The 19100-nt window shown below is 34.1% G+C and overlaps 1 protein-coding gene across 4 annotated transcripts in view; it reads right to left on the reverse strand.

Moving 5' to 3' along the window:
* ATF7IP (activating transcription factor 7 interacting protein) overlaps positions 1 to 19100 on the reverse strand; it is a 122670-nt gene that overhangs the window by 96089 nt on the left and 7481 nt on the right. Inside the window, exons 1-3 of one of the 4 annotated variants that reach the window (XM_087442715.1) lie at positions 9265 to 10356; positions 5380 to 5627; positions 3745 to 3812 (exon numbers count right to left, since the gene is read on the reverse strand). The exons of 1 other annotated variant lie outside the window; for it this stretch is intronic. Coding sequence is in view for 2 of the 3 variants with exons in the window: in XM_087442713.1 (XP_087298839.1) it covers positions 9265 to 9281 (17 nt within the window). In the remaining variant the exon portion in view is untranslated. Of the gene's footprint in view, positions 1 to 3744; positions 3813 to 5379; positions 5628 to 9264; positions 10357 to 19100 lie in introns of those variants that run through there. 2 more of the 4 variants (XM_087442713.1, XM_087442714.1) reach the window with 2 other exon arrangements.

Genomic DNA, 19100 nt, shown 5'->3' on the forward strand with positions numbered 1-19100 from the left:
ATAGTAATAAATGACCCACGGCCTTTCAGAATCTACAGAACTGGCAGTCCCACCCAAAACTAATACTTTCAGGTTACAGAAAGAGCCTGCTGTTTAACTTCTAGAGAGGGAGGCAAAGAGCAGAGAACTGCCTGATATAATTCCCCTCCTCCTCCACTTCTCTAAACTGGCCCCACTACTACTCCTCACTTCATCCTACTTACTCACCTCCCCACACTCATCCCCTCAAAATTATTATATTCATCAGTAATATATTTTATCATTGGCCATAGTGATATTAATAGACACACATATTTGCATTTCTTTATAAATATAAATCTTCATATCTTTCAGTAATGGTTATATATTATTTTATATAGTTCTTTATTTTTATTTTAATGAGATTTTGTTTTTCTGTATGCAATTTTTCAGGCATACAAAAAAAGAATAATAAATGCCTGTGCACCCTTCACCTAGCTTAAGAAATAAAACATTAGATTCAATGAAATTTCTAATTAATACATTCATTTTAGTTTTACACTCAAATTCATTTTGTTAAAATGGTGATAAATTTAAATATGTGGAAATGGAAAGGATAAGAGTGGAACGGGAAAACTTAACCATGTCATATGTATAAATATACATTATCTAATGTATGTCAAGGAGCCATTTTTGGAAGCATAAGCAGTCTGATTTTGATGATAAATTCAAAATGGTACATTTACACTAAAACTTTCAGTTTGGTAAGGTCACAAAATGTCATCTCTCTGTATGTACCAGTTGGTGTCACTACAACTGAGAACACAGTAACAGGACTATTATGAAAAGAGATCTAAAACTGATTTCTATGTAATATGAAGATATTGTATGCAAGAGTAATATTCATAAATGAAGCCCACTGTTAGTTCATTTCAATTCAAACCTGAAGAAAATAAGAGAAGATGAAAATAATATTTTTAAAAGACCAAATCCAAACATGGCATTCAAAATCTCCTGAAAATTAACATTAAACAATCTATCAATCCTGGTATTATTAAAACTAAAAACAAACAAAAAAACTTCCCAATGGTGAGAGAGAGAAATAAGGCCTGAGGGGTTAGGGAAGGGGTTGGGGAGTGTCACAGAAAAAGGACCTGAATCTCTTACCTGTGGGCAGCTTGATATTGTGAAAAGGACTTCCTCTTCTGTAAACCACTGCTACTTAGTTCATTTATATAAACATTAAAAGCTAATGCAGACTTCTAGATCAGCCTTCTTGAGCCTAAATTCCGTGTTTGGTTCATATTCATAAAAAAGGAGGAATACAGTAGATTGGCTACATACTAAAATTCCTTTCAAACAGTGGTTCACATCTGTTGTGTAGTTTGTGCAGCAAACATCCCATTAACCACAAAAGCCAAAAAACGTCAGACAGTATGCCAATGAAGCTCACAGAACACACAAAGTACATCTTCCAAAGGACTGTTGAAAGTGAAGATGCCTAGAATCAGAATTCTTTTGTACTGCTTTCTATGCTGCCAACTATTAGGTCTGCAGCAACTGTGTGCAGATAAGTACCTCCCACATATTGCCCAATAGTATCAATAGGCATAAATCTATAAAAGCAGAACTAAAAGCTTAAAAGACTTATAGCTTCTCATTATTCCATATATCCATTGTCAAGTGTGGAGGTGTTAGTACTCCTATTCTAATACATCAGCTCTGTTTTTTCAGTCCAAAAAGCTGAATTCTTATACATTCCAAAGAGAAAATCCATGACACATATTATTTGCCGCCCTAGCACAGCCAGACTGCAGTTACAGCTAGCTGGCGCCAGTAAGAACAATTTACATAAAGCAGTCCTCATTTCAAGACCAAAGTAAAGGAGAATACTGCTGAGTAAACCCTCCCCCATTCGTTCCCCAAAAGGCACTGACTGGTTCTAGAATACATCTAGTTATCTATTTACTAATATGATTCAAATCCAGATAATAACAGAAAATCAACTTATAATTCTTATATAACTGAAACTCTACCCCCACCACACCACAAACATTTTTAACCCCCAGAGATATTCAAAAGCCTTAGTTTATTTGTGGCATAGACCACTATGATTACATAAATCCAATGATTGCTATTTTAAACAATCATTAAAAATAAAAATTATACATTAGCTAAAATTTAGCTACCCTCATTCTACTACACAGCTACCTTTCAAATTTTAACTAATCACTTAAATAGTAAATGATCATTAAATCAACTTGCTCTTAGAACCATACTGCTTTATGTTTCACCAAATAAGACTCAATGCATCTTCAGGTATCACTATTATGATGGTTAAAGAATCCAACATATTTACCACTAGTTAATATTACTAAAGCATGCGTTCAATACCAAAACTCGGGCATGTTAAATTACAAATATCTACACAGGAACATATTTTGTCAGTGGCACATTCTTTTGGAACCTAAATCATTCATGTACTGTTTTAATTAACCACATCTGACTGGGTAAGAGTTAAGCCATTATCTATGAAGTCCTTTGTTTAAATTTTTTTAATAGTTACTTTATGACCTACTAATAAATAATTCTATATCCCCACTTCTATTTTTCCATTTATTTATAGAAAATAAATATATTAAATTTCATTTTCAAAGAACAATCTAGAAACTAGTGCCACATCAAAAATGCTAATAAAACGAAAAGAAGTACTTAATAGGCTAACTAGGCATTATCCAAAATATGTTTCTTATTTTTTAATCTTATTTTCAGCTGTCTTAAAACATAATGCTTAAATTACCCCTATTACACAATAAAGATAATGCGGCTCTAACTTAGGGGAATGATAAAGTTATCATATATCAACAGGAATTAGCAGACTTCTAATATGTGGATAATTCTAAGAGTTACTTAGGTTCTCTCTGATAAGCAATAATAGATTTCCTCAAACAACTATACCCTCCTCTCAGGATCTGTGCTCTACCAGCAGCAGATAAAGGGACAGGGATAAATATATACGTAAAAGAGTGTAATTTCACAGTGTATATTGTATAAGTAACACTTGGGAGGAGGAAAGGTCTTATACCAAAAGAGCTATTGGTCATAAAATCTCCAAGTTCGAAATCATCCTTCCAGTTTTAATTGTGTTAGATGCCTCCTTCCTCTCTCGTCCTACTTTATGCAGCCAACTCTTTGAATAAAAGTACTTGAAAACCAAAGGACCTAAAATCATTTAGGCCAGCATAAAATATAATGTAAATAACAAGTATTTAGATACTATTTTTTTAAAGCAAAATAAGTTCAACAACCACCTGACAGTGAATTAATTAATCATAAGAAGCTCAAATTCTCTACAACCTGCTTACTAAGTGTCAACAATGGAAGTTATTCATCTAGCTCAGTGCTCCTCAAACTAACAATAGTAAAGAACCAACGTTTTATTTCCAATCCATTGCAGATCTATACTCTTGTAAAATACAATGAAAATGAATTACTCGAAAAACGAAATTTAAAAAAGGAATATAAAATATATGCTTCAATTACTTTTATTATTTGATCCAACTGACATAAAACTACTTTATCAGATTGATATAAAAATATCTAGACACTCTTTAATATTATCTCTGGAGGACCAGGAACAAACAGATAAACTGATCTGAACTAACCTTGAACTCATCCACATTTTGAGTAGTGTTCACCTAGCTATGGGCTACCTATTCCACCCTAACCCCCAGCATTCTCAATCTCTCAGTATTTTAACCTTCTCATATTTATTGTCTGTCTTACCGTTTCCCCTGCCCCAATGTAAACTCCTTGAGGGCAGGGATCTTGTACGCCAACCATCAAAACAGCGCCTGGCAAATAATAGGTGCATAATATATATTTGTTAAATTTGTTAAATCAATTGATCAATTTACAGTCTATTTTTGTTTTCACTCTAAGAATTCTTGTTTTGTCCCCTCTGGGCTCTTTAAAGTCTTCACTTTGAGATTTAAACACCTTGCTCTCTGGCCTAGTTATTATAAATCAGCCAGGCCCCTAACACCACCCCTCTCTCTAAAGATCCTTTTCTAAGTACCTAGTAGCTCAATTCTGTATGACTAAGAAAAGAAACAGAAAAAGAAAAAAACTGTTCTGTAGGGAACCTTGTGAGGAAAGAGCAAGCAATATTTACTCATACTTAATTTATGCCACACACTGCAACAGGGGTTTATATTTGTTATGCTCATTTAAGTCCCAATATCAACTCTGTATGGTAGACTTTATCCCCATTTTAAAGATAGGAAGACTGAAGTTCTGAAAATAAGCAACTAGCCTCATCCCATAAAAAATAATGCATAAGACTTATTGAGCACTCACTATAAATAGGTGTTATACTTTGAGCACTAAATATACACTTCTCATATAAACTTCTAACTAGTGAGTGGAAGAACATGAATTCACCTTGACTCCATTTGACTCCAAAGTTTGCGTTCTTCCCTGACTCCTTTACGTAATACAACTGGCCTCCCTCATTTACCGTCAAGGAATGGCACTAAGAGCTTAAATAATTTATCCAAAACTATACGATTACTTAATAGAAGTATCAGAACAAAAATAATCCGTTTCCTGACTTCTATGCTAATACTTTCCACTTTGCACGCCATGATACTATGTCAGCAAAGGAAAGCACTAGGTCAGGCGGCTCTACTGGGCAGTTGTGTCTGGTTTACTTCAGCAGGGAAGGTAGAAGCCCTGAGGCAGATGCAGAAGCAACTCTTCAGACTTTTTTCTGACTTTTTTCCCTCTTTCATTAAACTCAAAGATTCACTGAGTCAATAAGCACTGGTTTCATCATTTCCATATTCACACATTAATGACTAATAACAGACTGTTACAAATTACCAAGAGAGAACACTTTGTGAAAGTTCTAACCTGAGTAATGTTTTTTAAATCCCTTATTTGAACAGACTAAGTTGTCTCCCAAATCACTTTCTCTTTTGGGAGTGTGAGGAGTAGGAAAGCAGGGGAGTCAATGTTTCCTGTACAAGTTAACTGCTTTTTCAATTTTCACTCAAGTTTTCTCTCTAACTTGAAAGCCATTTTATAAAAAGGAATAACATTCTTTAACACTTCCCTGGAGTTATCAATGGATGGTATTATATGGATGCTGAGAAGCCAGCTTTCACTCTGGAAAATGTGGAATTCAAATTCACATCAGATCATGATTATAAACTACCATGTTTCATGGATCATCAAGGTAATCTTCACATAGTTGAAACAATGAACGTTATGTAAAGAGAAGCGAACTTGCAACAAAAGTTTATAATGGCCTCTGAAATTATCTAGTCTAGTGTATTAGGAACTTACTCATTTTAAGTGTAAAACTTCTTAGCTCAATCAATTTAGGCAAAAATCTTTTATAAAATGTATTTCATTTACCTGTTTAGTAAACTGCCTATCTTGAACATAATTTAACTTTTTCTTATTCAATATCATCCAGAACATCAAGTTGATAGATACTGATGTCTTTAACACAGCGATAACATTTAAACAAAAGAGAACTTATTGTCACATTAAAAGACCTCAAAGTACTTATATGTTTCTAATTAGTATTTCTTTCATCTCTTCACTTTCAATTGTCACTTTTTGCTGATGTCACTGGATCTCCTTCAATCAGCTACCATGTACTGTAATATAAAAATAAGGACAAGGCTAACGGTTAGCAAAGATGCCATATGTTCTAAAGAATAAACTGACTTTACATATGCTGTCTCTCCTACCAAGTGAAGCAGGCTAGATTTTACTTATGTTTACTCTCTTTTGGATTAGAAGCTGTATTTTAGATATTAAAGGCTGCCAACAATCTGTCAAATAAGTAGGATAGAGATTTAAAAGGAATAGCCTACAGGGAACCCAGCAGGTAATGTGAATCAAGGAAGAAGACCAGAAGTGAGCAGAATGAGTAGGCCCCATCTGAAGCAGAAAGTAGCTACTCAACTGTAGATTATTTTTCTCAAGCAGATATGCACTCCCAGCACTGCCTACTCCTGTTTTGCAAAAGCTGAGACATCCAGATTTTTGTATAAAATCTGACAGCTTTAAATATTAACAACTAGAGAAATGGGACAGGGACAGTGGCTAAAGTATAAAATAAGTCTGTTGGCTGCCAGTTTGTGGCCACTGAAAGACACTATACTGTTCTCAAGACTGCATTTATACTGAAACATATAAAACTCTAGGCCCTGAATTCAAGTCATCTCTTTAGAGAAATTATTTTTTCTCAGTATATTTGGAAGACTCACCCAGATTAGAACTGAAACATTTCTCCCACCCTTCTAATTCTGTAATGCCAACATTCCATATTGGTTTTACTTAATAAATACATCTGATGCTACTCAAATACAGCAAAAGATGGTTACTTCATGTAACAGAATAGAACCCAGTAGTACAAACATGAATATATATTGACGCTAGTTAGCTCTTCTTGCTTCTGAGCATGAGTTACATGAGAAATTTCCCATACTTTTTAAACATACCACATTCCCTGATCCAATCACATTTGAAAAAGTTTAAGACATCTGAGAAGCAAATAAACTGAAAAGCATTAAAATATTACTGGAAAATTAGATATCTGTGGAGTATTTCATGGTAATATTCAGAAACATGTAAACTGATCCTCAGCATATCCTTGCCAAACAGATAGGAATTTTTCCATTTTATAGATGTGGAAACAAGAGTCAGAAAATAGAATGAGTTGGCCAACATAAGAAAAAGGCAGCAAAAACAGGATTCAAATTTAAGTTTGAACTCTTGGTCAATGTTCTTCCCACTACCTCAACATTTCCCTTAAAGACTTATGCTAATGAAATGGCTTATGAAAAAGGGTAAACAAATGGGAAAGAACAAGTGACAAAATAATAACATAAAATCTCGATTATCTAGCTCCCAGATTTATTATGCCCTCAGTTATTCAGCACAACAGCTAACCCGGAATTCAGCATAGAAAATTTGAAAACTGCCACCAATCTCAAGTAATGATCTCAGGGAGGTCCAGCTTATGCTTATAGTTGCAAAACTGCAACATGGCACTGAAAGAATTAGCAATAATATCCTGAGTAACCACAGAGTCTTGGTGTTTCCCCATGTACAAGAAATAATCAGTGGAGTCATCTTGTGAAGGGTGGAGGTAAATTTTATAGTCCGTAATAGAAGGCAGAAAGAGTGGATCATTAAAATTTCCCTGAGGTCCTACTCTGAAGATTAACATAAATTGATCAATAATTTCAACCTAGCCAGTTTTTCTCCAGCAATAAAGAATATGAAACCAAGTAGCTGGCTTGAATTGTATGAAATTTTTGAAATCCAGTGAACTGTTCATACTATGAGAGGCATGAAAATAAGAGTGATTAAGCACATTCACTTTACTATGTCTTACTCACTCCAGGGCACAACCTTATTGAAAGGAATGATGGATAGAATCTCTCACACATAATGAATTCAGTCTTCTTTTTCTTTTTTAGGGTCAAGCTCTTCCGGCTGGATTTACATGAAGTAATGTTCTGTTTATGAGAATCCACTGTATCACATAAAATAGTCCTAACAACTTTACAAAGTAATAAGTTAATGAAAGTGAGATAAGCATGCTAAAGCTGTTGATGAAACTGAGCTAGTGATGCCAAATATATTTTAGGCCACTGAACAAATGAACAATTATTTTATTTAAAAAAAAAACAACTAAGAACAAATATAAACACAATTTTGTGGAAGGCAGCAATGTTAAACCGTTAAATTGTATAAACATAGGTCTCACGCTCTACCTTCATGAAAATCAAAAAAGAACATAAAGAATAACGTTCTAGAATACTTTTCAAACTGAATTCCACAGTCCCTTAGCGCTTGGAGTTCTACAAATAAGCGACCTAGATCCTGACACTAATATAAGATTATAATTGTCATATATGATCTGATTTCAAAGTTTTGTTTTAATCATAACAACCTAATTATTCTCATTTTATTAAATAAACTTATAATAAGTAAATGTTATAAATGTACATTATAAAATAACTACACAACAATAAAATACCACATGTAGCCCTTTTATCTACTGGGGTCCTTCATACGAATTTAATGTGCAAAAAGTCATTGTCTTTTAAAAGTTGCTATAATTAGAATAAAGTTCAAAACTTACTGTTCTATGTCATATTAGTCAGGGATATATTCATAATACTCTATTGACAAAGCTAGAGGAATGTATTATACCATTTAGAAAAAATTTTAATAAGTACTGTGATTTAAACATTAGTGCTTGAAGTATAACTGTTCTGCTATCTGAAATATTATGCAAATATGAATTTCATTCTCCTACCTTTCTGGGTCACTATGGACTTACAATATCTCAATAAACGTTTCTACTTCAGAACAATGTTAGGAAATCTTTTCGAGAATTTTGAAATTAAATTTACAAAATCATTGAGTTATATTACTTTTAAATATACCACAGGTTTAAACTAAGACTAAAATAGACATCAATAATTAATAACACTTAGTTATCTAAAACAACTCAGTATTTACCTCAGCTCTGTTGCATCAGAATACACTAGCTATAAAGAAAAGGGGTGTCCAGACCTAGAAGATGTGAACTTATTTCTAAATTCAAAATCTGAATCCAAATGCCACTTTTAAGGAAAAAGTAACTAGGATAATAAGTTAGCACCATTAAAAATGTGAAAGAATTGGATGGCCGGGAGGAGGCAGCATAATGAGAAAGAACTGGAACCTATAGTACAAAAAAAAGTCTAACGTTGTTAAAAAATTTTTTTCTTTCTCTAACTATGAGAGAATTATCTAACTATCCAGAGAATTAACATTCTTTCCAGAAAGCTACCAAACAATATCTCCAAACTACACGCACACAAAAATCCAGGAAAATCGCATTCTTTGTGCAAAACAAGGCTTATTTATGGCTTCTCTTTAAAAAATCTATTCAGATAATATATTGTTTTTAATTTCTACAAATAAATATCAAGCAAACTAAAATATCCAACACAAAAGGAATATTAAGTTAATTACAGCCAGAAAAGCACTACTGTGGTGATCAAATGTTCTGGCAATGACAGAACATAAGATGGTGAGATATTACAGGAATTTAACCTTTGACCTCACCAACCTATGTACTGTTTCCATAACAGAGGCTTAAAGGTTCCATCAGCAAACATTTCAACTTCTTAGCAAGCAAGCCCTAAGTTTATCTTTCTATATAAACTCAGTAAAATTACAATGTTTTTTAATTAAAATATTCAAAGATAAAGAGTAATTGGTTCTTACCTCTGGTCCTGATGCATGTAACAAGTCTCCTCACTGGCATAGTTGCTGCCTAAGCAGCTACAAAGACTAGGTTAGCAGCCATTTTGAGACAGCTGCACTGTCTCAGTTGCACTAAAGTGTAATTAAGATGGCTGCAATGTGCACTCAAGAACTCACACAGTGAAAACTCAGCTATGAATCAAACAAAGCCCCTCCCACTTTTTCAGCCTGCAGGAAACTGAACACAGACAACAGCTAATGCATATACTGCAACAAACAATGCAGCTACTCAGGACACAGAAAACAGAGAAGGCAGCAAGCCAGTTTTGTAACATAATGCCTGTGAAACCCGACTTGCAATACAGACTTTGGGCACATCCAGATCCCAGACAGCTTGAAGTCCACGCCACATATTAGCAGTTACAGAGATAGAGCCAAATCACACACAGCAAACATCAGGGAATTCGCTTGAAAGAAAGCCTCCATTTCAGTCCAGAAAAAAAAGTCAAACCCTGCTCAAGGCCCCCTTTTTAAAAAATCTTTTATAGTACTTTTATCATGAAAAGAGCACCAATTTTTACAATTTCTGGAAAACTAAGATGTTTAAATCCTGATAGTCAATTTCCACTTATAGAAGGCTAATTAAAGATTTTCCCCACAGAATCTAAACCCCAAAGTGCTCAAATCCAACTGAATGGTTAAAGCTTGCAATCAAATTTTTGAATCTTGACAATAATTTTAAATAACTGCTGGTGAGGGACCAGAGTCATTACAGCTATGATGGCAACAAAGGTTATTTTGAGTAATCTGCCATAAAAATAAAAATAATCTCTTCTCTTCTGTAGTCCAGATGGTCACAGACATTTCCAGGTGAGTGTTTGGTCCCAGGGCAAATTAAATTTCATGCCCTGCCACAGACCTCCCAGCATTTTGATATGAGAAAAAGCAAATAAAGAATGTAGACACCGCTGGGGAAAAAACAGAGACCAAAAGGGTAAAATTCAGTCTGAAAGTGGGTATATTAACAAGACAAATTTGAGAGAGATCCCCACAAATTTGTCTTGGCAGTAACCTAGCCATCAAGAGAAGTGAAGAACAAAAGCACAGAAAGAATCTGTTTGCTTGATAATTCACATCAGCTATCACCTTTTCCTTCTCTCTTCCTTGGTTTACCTTCCTAAAATTTAGCTGCCCTGGGCTTTCTTGTTTCTATCCACCACTAGATGTAGGTATTTATTAAAACAATTGTTAAGGGTGTAAGGGGTAATAGCGGTATAACTAAAAGGAGATTGGCCCCATAAGTTGATAATTGTTCAAGCTGAGTAATGGGCACATGGAGTTCATTATTTCATTCTATTTCTGTATACATTTGAAATTTTCCATAATAAATATTAAAAAAAAAAACTACTCAGCTTTTAAAAGGTCCTTATTTCTTCTCCATGAGGCAAATTGGATAGTGTATATAAAAACTGCTTTAGGTCCTGTGTCAGGAAACAAAAAATGTTATACCTGATCCAAGCCACATTAATTCTTCAAAAACTGTGATTCCCTGAGGGTGGCTCAAATCTAATCGGTAAAAGCAAGACCTTGGTAAGATTCGAACAGAACAGACATTACTGTAGCACTGGAATGTGAGTACGGTTAACAGGGGACAAATAGCCAAAACATTTAGAGCTGCCTGATGAACAGCTTCTGATATTCAGGAAGCAGATTCTTTTGGAAGTCTGTTCCACCAAGATTTAAATTATGTAACGCACCGTCAAATGCACAAAGCACCCCCTCAACCTTTAAGCCTCCCTTGTCTTGCCAAATACCTTTCCAATGTAAATCCTGACTACTTTTTTCTCAGTCTAAGCTTTCCTGGGCAAGCTAAGCTGCTGGCTACTATTACTGGCTATAAGAGCTACTTTTCACCCAATTTAGATTTCAAAATAAGAGACACAATCTAAGTTTCATCATTATACCAATCGTCCTCCAGCCACTACAATCCTTTCACTACTGATTTACTAGATTTTCTCTATTATCCCAAGGCACATTAAGTCAAATCAATAAATATGCTAATTGTCTACTTCATGCAAGGGAATTTAAAAGACAAAGGAGTAGGGAGGTACATTAATATGGATCAAGCCTTCAGATAAGTTTTATATACATTATCTCAATTAATTCTCACACTAACCCTACAAGATAGGTTTTTCTCCAATTTGTGACCAAGGAAACAAGCTCAGAGATTAAATAACTTCACCAAAGTGCTAAGAGCTGCATACATCCTAGACTACACTCAGCCCGAGCCTGTGGAACTTTGTCCATCCCTTTCCACATTGGTTCTGTTTCTGTGCATCATGGAAATAGTTTAGGAAAGGAAAATGGTTAGGCTGTCATTCAGGAAACTGGTGCCACCACCACGTTTCACTTTATAGCCCAAAGAAAATAACTTGGTTCACCCGATAAATCCTATTCTTGATTCAACCTAAATTTTATCACTGACAATCCTTTCCTTACTCTCCTTTCTCCTTATTATGCCCATCCCCCAAACCAGGTGTAATTGCTCTTTTACGCATACCATCATTATACTTAACAAATTTCATTACCTATATCTTTATATATAAGTTCCTAATGGACAGAAACTATATCTTAATTCATTAACCACTCACTTCCATAGTGTGAAACACAATATTTATTTGCTCAATAGATAGTGAGTTGAAATTAATTCCCAGTGTTTTCATTTCTACTACAAAAATCTTAGAAAATTCTATATCTTTAAGAACTTCATTTTTAGATCTCAACTCTTACTTTCTAGGAAGAAGAAGTCGTCAACTAATAAGTCAATTAAGTTTTTAGTCTTGGCCTAAAAAAGCTCTGCACTTCAAAACCCAAGATGGAAAAAATACCTTTTGTAGAGTATTTTTCAGTTTTTAGAGTGTTTTCATACGCACTACACAGGAGGTACTATGTGCTCAGAACAGTTGAACTCTGAAGAAAAACTAGAGAAAATTATAGAACATAAGTATGTTATTTACTTTTAAATTTTTTAATATTACTAAGAAAGAATATAGCTTGATTATATAATATGATAGATTATAAGAAATTTGTTTTAGATAGGAGCAGTCTAATAAACCCAATCATCATTTATATGTAAAAGCAAACACATTTGGAAGCTATTTCTAATATTAGGCAAATATTTCCATGATTACCCAATGTTTTATCTCTTCCTAAATAAAAACTAGCACTTTTCGCATAATTTTTTCATTCGCTCTTACAATGACTATGTAAAATAAGAATGCTATAATCTAAAATATTTATGACCAGAGAATGTAATAATTTGCCAGGAGTCACACAAGTAGTAGTGAAAAAGAACTAGAAGAGAATGAACTCTAGTCAACTACTATACTTTTTATATATCATATATCACACTATTAGAAAACTTTGCATAGGCAAAATATTTTAAAATTCCATAGAACCTAAATAAAAGGTTTCATTGTATTGGGGAGAAAGTAAATATATTTTTCATCTATTTAGTTAATACTTTAATTATACAAGTTATTATCAACATTATACATATTAAAAGAGAAAGGGAACATTAGAAGGATATTAAGATGGTAAACTGAAAACACCTAATTTCACGTCCTCAAATCCCATTAAAACTACAGTAAAGATATTTTTTTAAGCCATAAATCCTCAAGAATAGGGAGAAAAGTAAAAGAAACAATAGCTACAAAGATTTAGGGAGCTGGAAAACAAGTAGAACCACTGGTAACTAACTTAGCAGTTCCTCAAACACCATATTCCAAGTCACACTGGGGACAAGTTAAGAACCAATTTGATTTACATGGCAGCAGTTTCAAAAGATACAGAAACTAGAAGAACTAGCCACCTTTGGAAATTGGAGTGAGAGGAACAAATAGTAGGGCAGTGCAATTAAAAAAGGGACTAGTGAAAGTTGTTTGTGAAGCAATAATATACCCTAGGTGCCCTCACCAAACACATTCTACTGAATACCTGCTCATCCCAATCCTCGCAAAAGTCTGAAGACAACATCCACAGTTAAAAATGAGAGTACATACCAAAAAGAGTGGGATTGAGTGCTGACTGCAGAGACTCCTAGCCCTCTTCCTCCATTAATCTCCCAGAATGCTAGCAATCAAACTCTTATTCTCCATGTATGAAAATGGAAGGCTATTCTCTGAGAGTATCAAACAAACACAAGACAAAAGACCTTAAGGTCTTGGGAGCTCTCCAAAAATGGGCTACCCAGATCAGCCTACAGTGAAATTCAAAACTGACAAATTTAGACATTCTAATCAACTTTTTAATCTTCCACAACATATTATACAGTCAGGCAAGGAAGAGGAAAGGAACTAAGAAAAGTCTAACATGGAAGATAGAGTTCAAAACAAAACAAAAAAAGCAATAGACTATCAGGAATAAAACTTCAAAAAAATATTAATATCCACAAATAAGAAAAGATGTTGCATTCATGTGTCAAGAACAGAATACTATAGGCAAGGAATGAAAAATAGAAATTAAGAACATGATAGAAAAAAATGAAAAACTCAATAGAAGGTCTGGAGGACAAAGCTGAAGAAATGTACCTGAGCAAAAAGACAAAGTTGTAAATAGGAGGCAAAACATAAGAAAATTGGAGTACCCATCCAAAAATTCACATTGGAATGACAGAATGACTAAAGAAAGATATCACCAATGAAATCATTTAAGAAAAACTTTCAGAACTGAAAGGCAGGAGTTGCCAGACTGAAAGGGCCCCGTGAATGCCAGCAAACAATGATAAACATACCCACTTCAAGGAACTACAGTGAAATTTCAGAACACTGGAGCTAATAACAGATTCTACAAGCTTCCATTGAGGAGAAAGTCAGAAATAAGAATGGCTTCAGATTTCTCAGTAGTAACAGAAGCAAGAAGATCTTGGAGCAGTGCCTTTATTCTAAAGAAAAATAATTTCCAACCTAGATTTCTATACCTAGCCAAACTATCAATCAAGCATAAAAATATAGAATGACAATTTTCGGACACACATGGTCTCAAAAAATATGCCTCTCACATACTCTTTCTCAAAAAGCCACTAGAGAATATGATCTCCTCCCCCTAATGACAGAATAAGTCAATAAAAAGACATGACACATGGAAAACAAGGGTCCTACACAGAAGAGGGGTGAAGGAAATCCTCACAATGATGAATAAAATTCTAAGGATAACACTGGTGTACCAGACATAGAGAGCAACTAGGCCAGACTACAGCAAGGAGACTCAAGAAACAAAAATGAGTCAAGATCCTTGCTGCCATTGTACCTGATAAAAAAAAAATTATCTTCTAAATAAATATCAGAAAATCCTAAGTAAAGGACTGTACCAAATCATCCTAACTATTACTATTACATGGAAGAGACTCATGGATGCAGGCATCCTGGTATAAAGTTGACATTAGATTCATGAATCGACATCTGTCATAATTGTATCAAGAGAAGAGATCAGAATTTCCATGATTCTGTTAGTCCAGTGCAGACAACTTTGTGTAAGTAGATTACTTAACCCTAGATCAATAAAACAAGAATTACCTAGGACTAAATGAACTGATTTCATTGTGGTTAACATTTTATTTTAATGTCATTGGGAAAAACAATTTCTTCTTAATCTATCTTTAACCCTCAATTTAAGATATACTTTCTATAAGTGACAATTTAAATAATATCTTGATCCAATACCCTCAGAATTCCAGGAGAAAAAATATCCTGTGAAAGATCTTAATATAGGTTAAAAGTTAATAAACCATCAGAACATTTTAAGAATAATTCTGTAGAAAAATACTGAATATATTGATTGGCTTTGTCTAAAAACTACTTAGAACAAAGATTAATATTGTATTAAGTATCACAACTGAATCTCTTTACTTTTTATGAATCAATTTACATAGTTTCATTAAGAATCTGTTTTCCTTCCTACCAGGATAAAATCAGATAAATCAAATTTGTAACCATGACTACAAGAGAAATGTGACATTTAAAAACAAATCTCTTTTAATTAGGTATGACAGGAAACAAGGACTGTACCTCAAATGTAGAAATGATGCCTACTAAGTCTTCACGGAAATCAATTTAGAATCTCTCCTATAGCTTAGGGATTTCCAGTTCTAAAGGGAATAAAGAATATCATTTCCTGCCAGACAAAGAACACTGGCAAATGTGGGAATCTCAGAGAACCATGATACTTTACCCAGTTTTAAGTACTGTAGGCGAAAACTCACTGAGATAAATTAGATGGCTCTTGGTTCCAGATCTTGTAATCAAGCAGATAATAAATAAGTAAATTACTATACTTTACAAAGCATCTAGACAGATGTTAACTCTTAAATCTCACGTCAAATGGACACAGTTTTGTTAATCAGACTATAGGAAAGTTCTTCGACATTAATCAACATTTTATTAGACCTATGTAAATAAAATGGTGAAATAAAATAAAACATCCAAATAAAATAAAGAATCAAAAAATCATTAAACAAACTTATATGGTCAAATCTGTGCCTTAAGGGACAGGAATTTGGCCACAGGAAGGATTATGGAAGAAAACTGACACTGTTTTGTCTCAATTTTGAGTGAGCGTGTCCAGCAAGTTCCATCGCTGGAGGGTAAAGTGGAAGAGAGCACTCTGCACCCTTAAAAATTAAAAAAACAAAATGGGATAATCCTATGCGGATCCAGTCCCCCAAACAAATGGCTGCATCTCTAACTTTGGCAATGATGTTTGTCTAAAGAAATTTGACAAACCTTGAAGATATGATAATTAGTGTGAGAAAAATGGCTGCTTTTTTTTTTATGTAGGCTTACCATAAACTTACTGAATTTAGTAATCTTGTCGGGTTTTTATTCTTTAAATACTCTGGGTTTTTTAAAATTTAATCTATCAGTCTTAAAGCTGGACTCCCTCACAAACCTTTGCAAATAAACTGCTTTTCTAAATGCTTATTTTCCCTACTAGTGAGTAGTATTATCAGATCTACTTTCCTAAATTACTTTTTTTGTGTGTGTATGTGAGTAAGATTAGCCCTGAGCTAACATCCGATGCCAATCCTTCTCTTTTTGCTGAGGAAGACTGGCCCTGGGCTAACATCCATGCCCATCTTCCTCTACTTTATATGGGACGCCGCCTCAGCATGGCTTGACAAGCAGTGCATTGGTCTGTGCCCGGGATCCGAACCTTCGAACCCCAGGCCACTGAAGCAGAGTGTGCAACTTTAACTGCTACACCACCAGGCCAGACCCCTAAATTACTTTTTAAATGCATTTAAATTCTAGCTCTAGGGCCGGCCCCGTGGCTTAGTGGTTAAGTGCGTGCGCTCTGCTGCTGGCGGCCCGGGTTCGGATCCGGGGCACGCACCGACACACCGCTTCTCTGGCCACGCTGAGGCCGCGTCCCACATACAGCAACTAGAAGAATGTGCAGCTATGACATACAACTATCTACTGGGGTTTTGGGGGGAAAAAATAAATAAATAAAATCTTTAAAAAAAAAAAAAATTCTAGCTCTAGTAATCAAGAATATTGTCATTTTCTATATATCTCCTTGCACTGCAGGGCTCCCTATAGCTGCACATAGCTGCCTCTTAGTAAATATTCATGCCTGTCTAATTGATTCACCAAGTAATTGAAGCTAGAGAAGAAAAATGTGTCAGGATATATATATATATCCTGACACATTTTATATATATATCTATATATATATAGATATATAAAATGCTAAGCATTTTATATATCTAACCTCATTTAACCCTCACAACAACCCTACCAGGTAGGTGGTATCACCATTTTACTGGTAAGGAATACTGCTGGGAGACTCTAATCCCAGGTCCCAACACAATTACAGTTCTTCCCATTTCACTATATTACTACTAACTGGTTTTAGGAAAATCCTTTGCCTTTTCTTTTGTTCTTTGTTTCTTCATTCACTTGTTTGTTTTTATCTTCCAACTTTTAAATCACTTAAAACAAATTTGATAAGGAAAGGAGAGAACTACATAAACTTAAAACCTAAAATAATTATATCATTTCATCTTTTCATCAAACTCTTATTAATTTGCATACATATGACCTTCAGAGTTATATTTTAGGAACTTATTAATAGGTAAGAAATGGTGTTTCCTTATTTTCTTACTTTTCTTCTATTTCTTAATGCATGAGATTAAAGAATTTTTTCCAAAACTTGTTTTACTATTTACAATTTTTCATATGCAAAGTGTCTGTCAAATCTTTTGACAATTTATGCACTGAGTGCTTGTTTAAGTAACTTTCATGTTCAAGTACTTTAAAAAAAAGTTCTGACATTTGTGGATAATCATGAGTTAACTGAAAGAAAGGAGTTAGACTATCTTACTCCCTTTTTTTGAACCTCCACTTAAAACAAAGGGGTTCTATTCTTTCAATAAGCAAATATTTAGGTAGGCACTGTGGAAAGCAATCTTATACTTTTAATACTGGTCTTATCATATCTAAGTAGAAGGGATTTGTCCTTAAAATGTGACATTTGTCAGATAGGTCAATAAGATACAATTCTTAACTACAGGAAGCTTATAAAGTACTACACAAATAATTATAAACATAAAAGTAGAGACAAATAAATGCCTTCAAAAGAGATACAAAGTAAAACAAAGTAAAAAGAGAAATTAGAGAACTTCCAGCTGTAACAATATCCTTTATTAGGCATATTATGTAGGCACATGGCAGCAATGACTTATTTACAAAGATCAAGGATTTATATCAGGGGGTTATTTAGAGTTCTCCTAACATACTACCTTCTTTCCCACCTGTGAGATTTTGAACACCCTATTTATTCCCTTTACTAAAAGAATCCTTCTAATGCATCCCTTAAAATACAACTCCTCTATGATTTCCCTGATCTCCCTTCAACAGAGTCCCACTTTCTGTGCCTTACACAAATATGTATTGTTCAACTTATCATATTCTACAGAAAGCTACTTTTAATTACTTACTTATTAATCAGGTAAGTTTTACCTACATGTAAAAATTTACAACCACAATCTTTTTGCCTGTGTATATTACAAGGCCCTCAAAAATCACAATTTTCCATCTTGAAAATGTATATTTTATACATACAGTTATAAGTGGAGAAAAACTAGAATCTGGATAAGGTAATGCAAACATAAACTCAACTCTGAGACTAAAACAAGCAGTTCAAACAACTGTCACTCAGTTTACCTGCAGTCTTTCATGCTTTTAAAATAGGCAAGTTAACTGGCAAGGTTCAAAAATATTACATTAAGTTTTAAAAATTGAATTAGAATTCCAATTCTTGCAAAGCTAATCATGATTCATACGTTTTCAAAGGCAAGCAGAAAGGGGAAGAATTCTACCAAATAAGATAAATATTTATAATAACTAGAACCTCAGCCACAAATCATGAATACAAAGCTCTCAAAATTCCACTTCAAAGGAAGATATACAGAGTTATAATTGGACTTAACTCTTAAAACAGAAAACCAGTTTTTAATATCAAATTATTAATTACTTTGAGAGACCACTTAACCAGCTTCCTTTTGCAGCAGAAAATGCTAGTTGTTCTCTAATATCCATCTCTCTCCTTCTTTTAGAAAACTATCTAATTTTAGCTAAGCACAAGGTTATCTAGCTAGATACTGCATTTCCCAGCCTTCCTTTCCCAGCTAAGTATGTTCCAATGACTAAATTCTCCCCCATAAGACATGAGTCAAAGCGATATGTGCCACTTCCAGATCATGCTCTCACAAGATGAGTGAGCACTCCCATGCCCTTTCTCCCTTGCCCCTGCTGGTGAAACTGCAGAGTAGTCACGTTCAAACTAGAAACCACCTT

This window comes from Ceratotherium simum, chromosome 17 (assembly GCF_057802395.1).
Source record: "Ceratotherium simum simum isolate JZ-2026a chromosome 17, ASM5780239v1, whole genome shotgun sequence".
NCBI classification, from domain to species: Eukaryota; Metazoa; Chordata; class Mammalia; order Perissodactyla; family Rhinocerotidae; genus Ceratotherium; species Ceratotherium simum.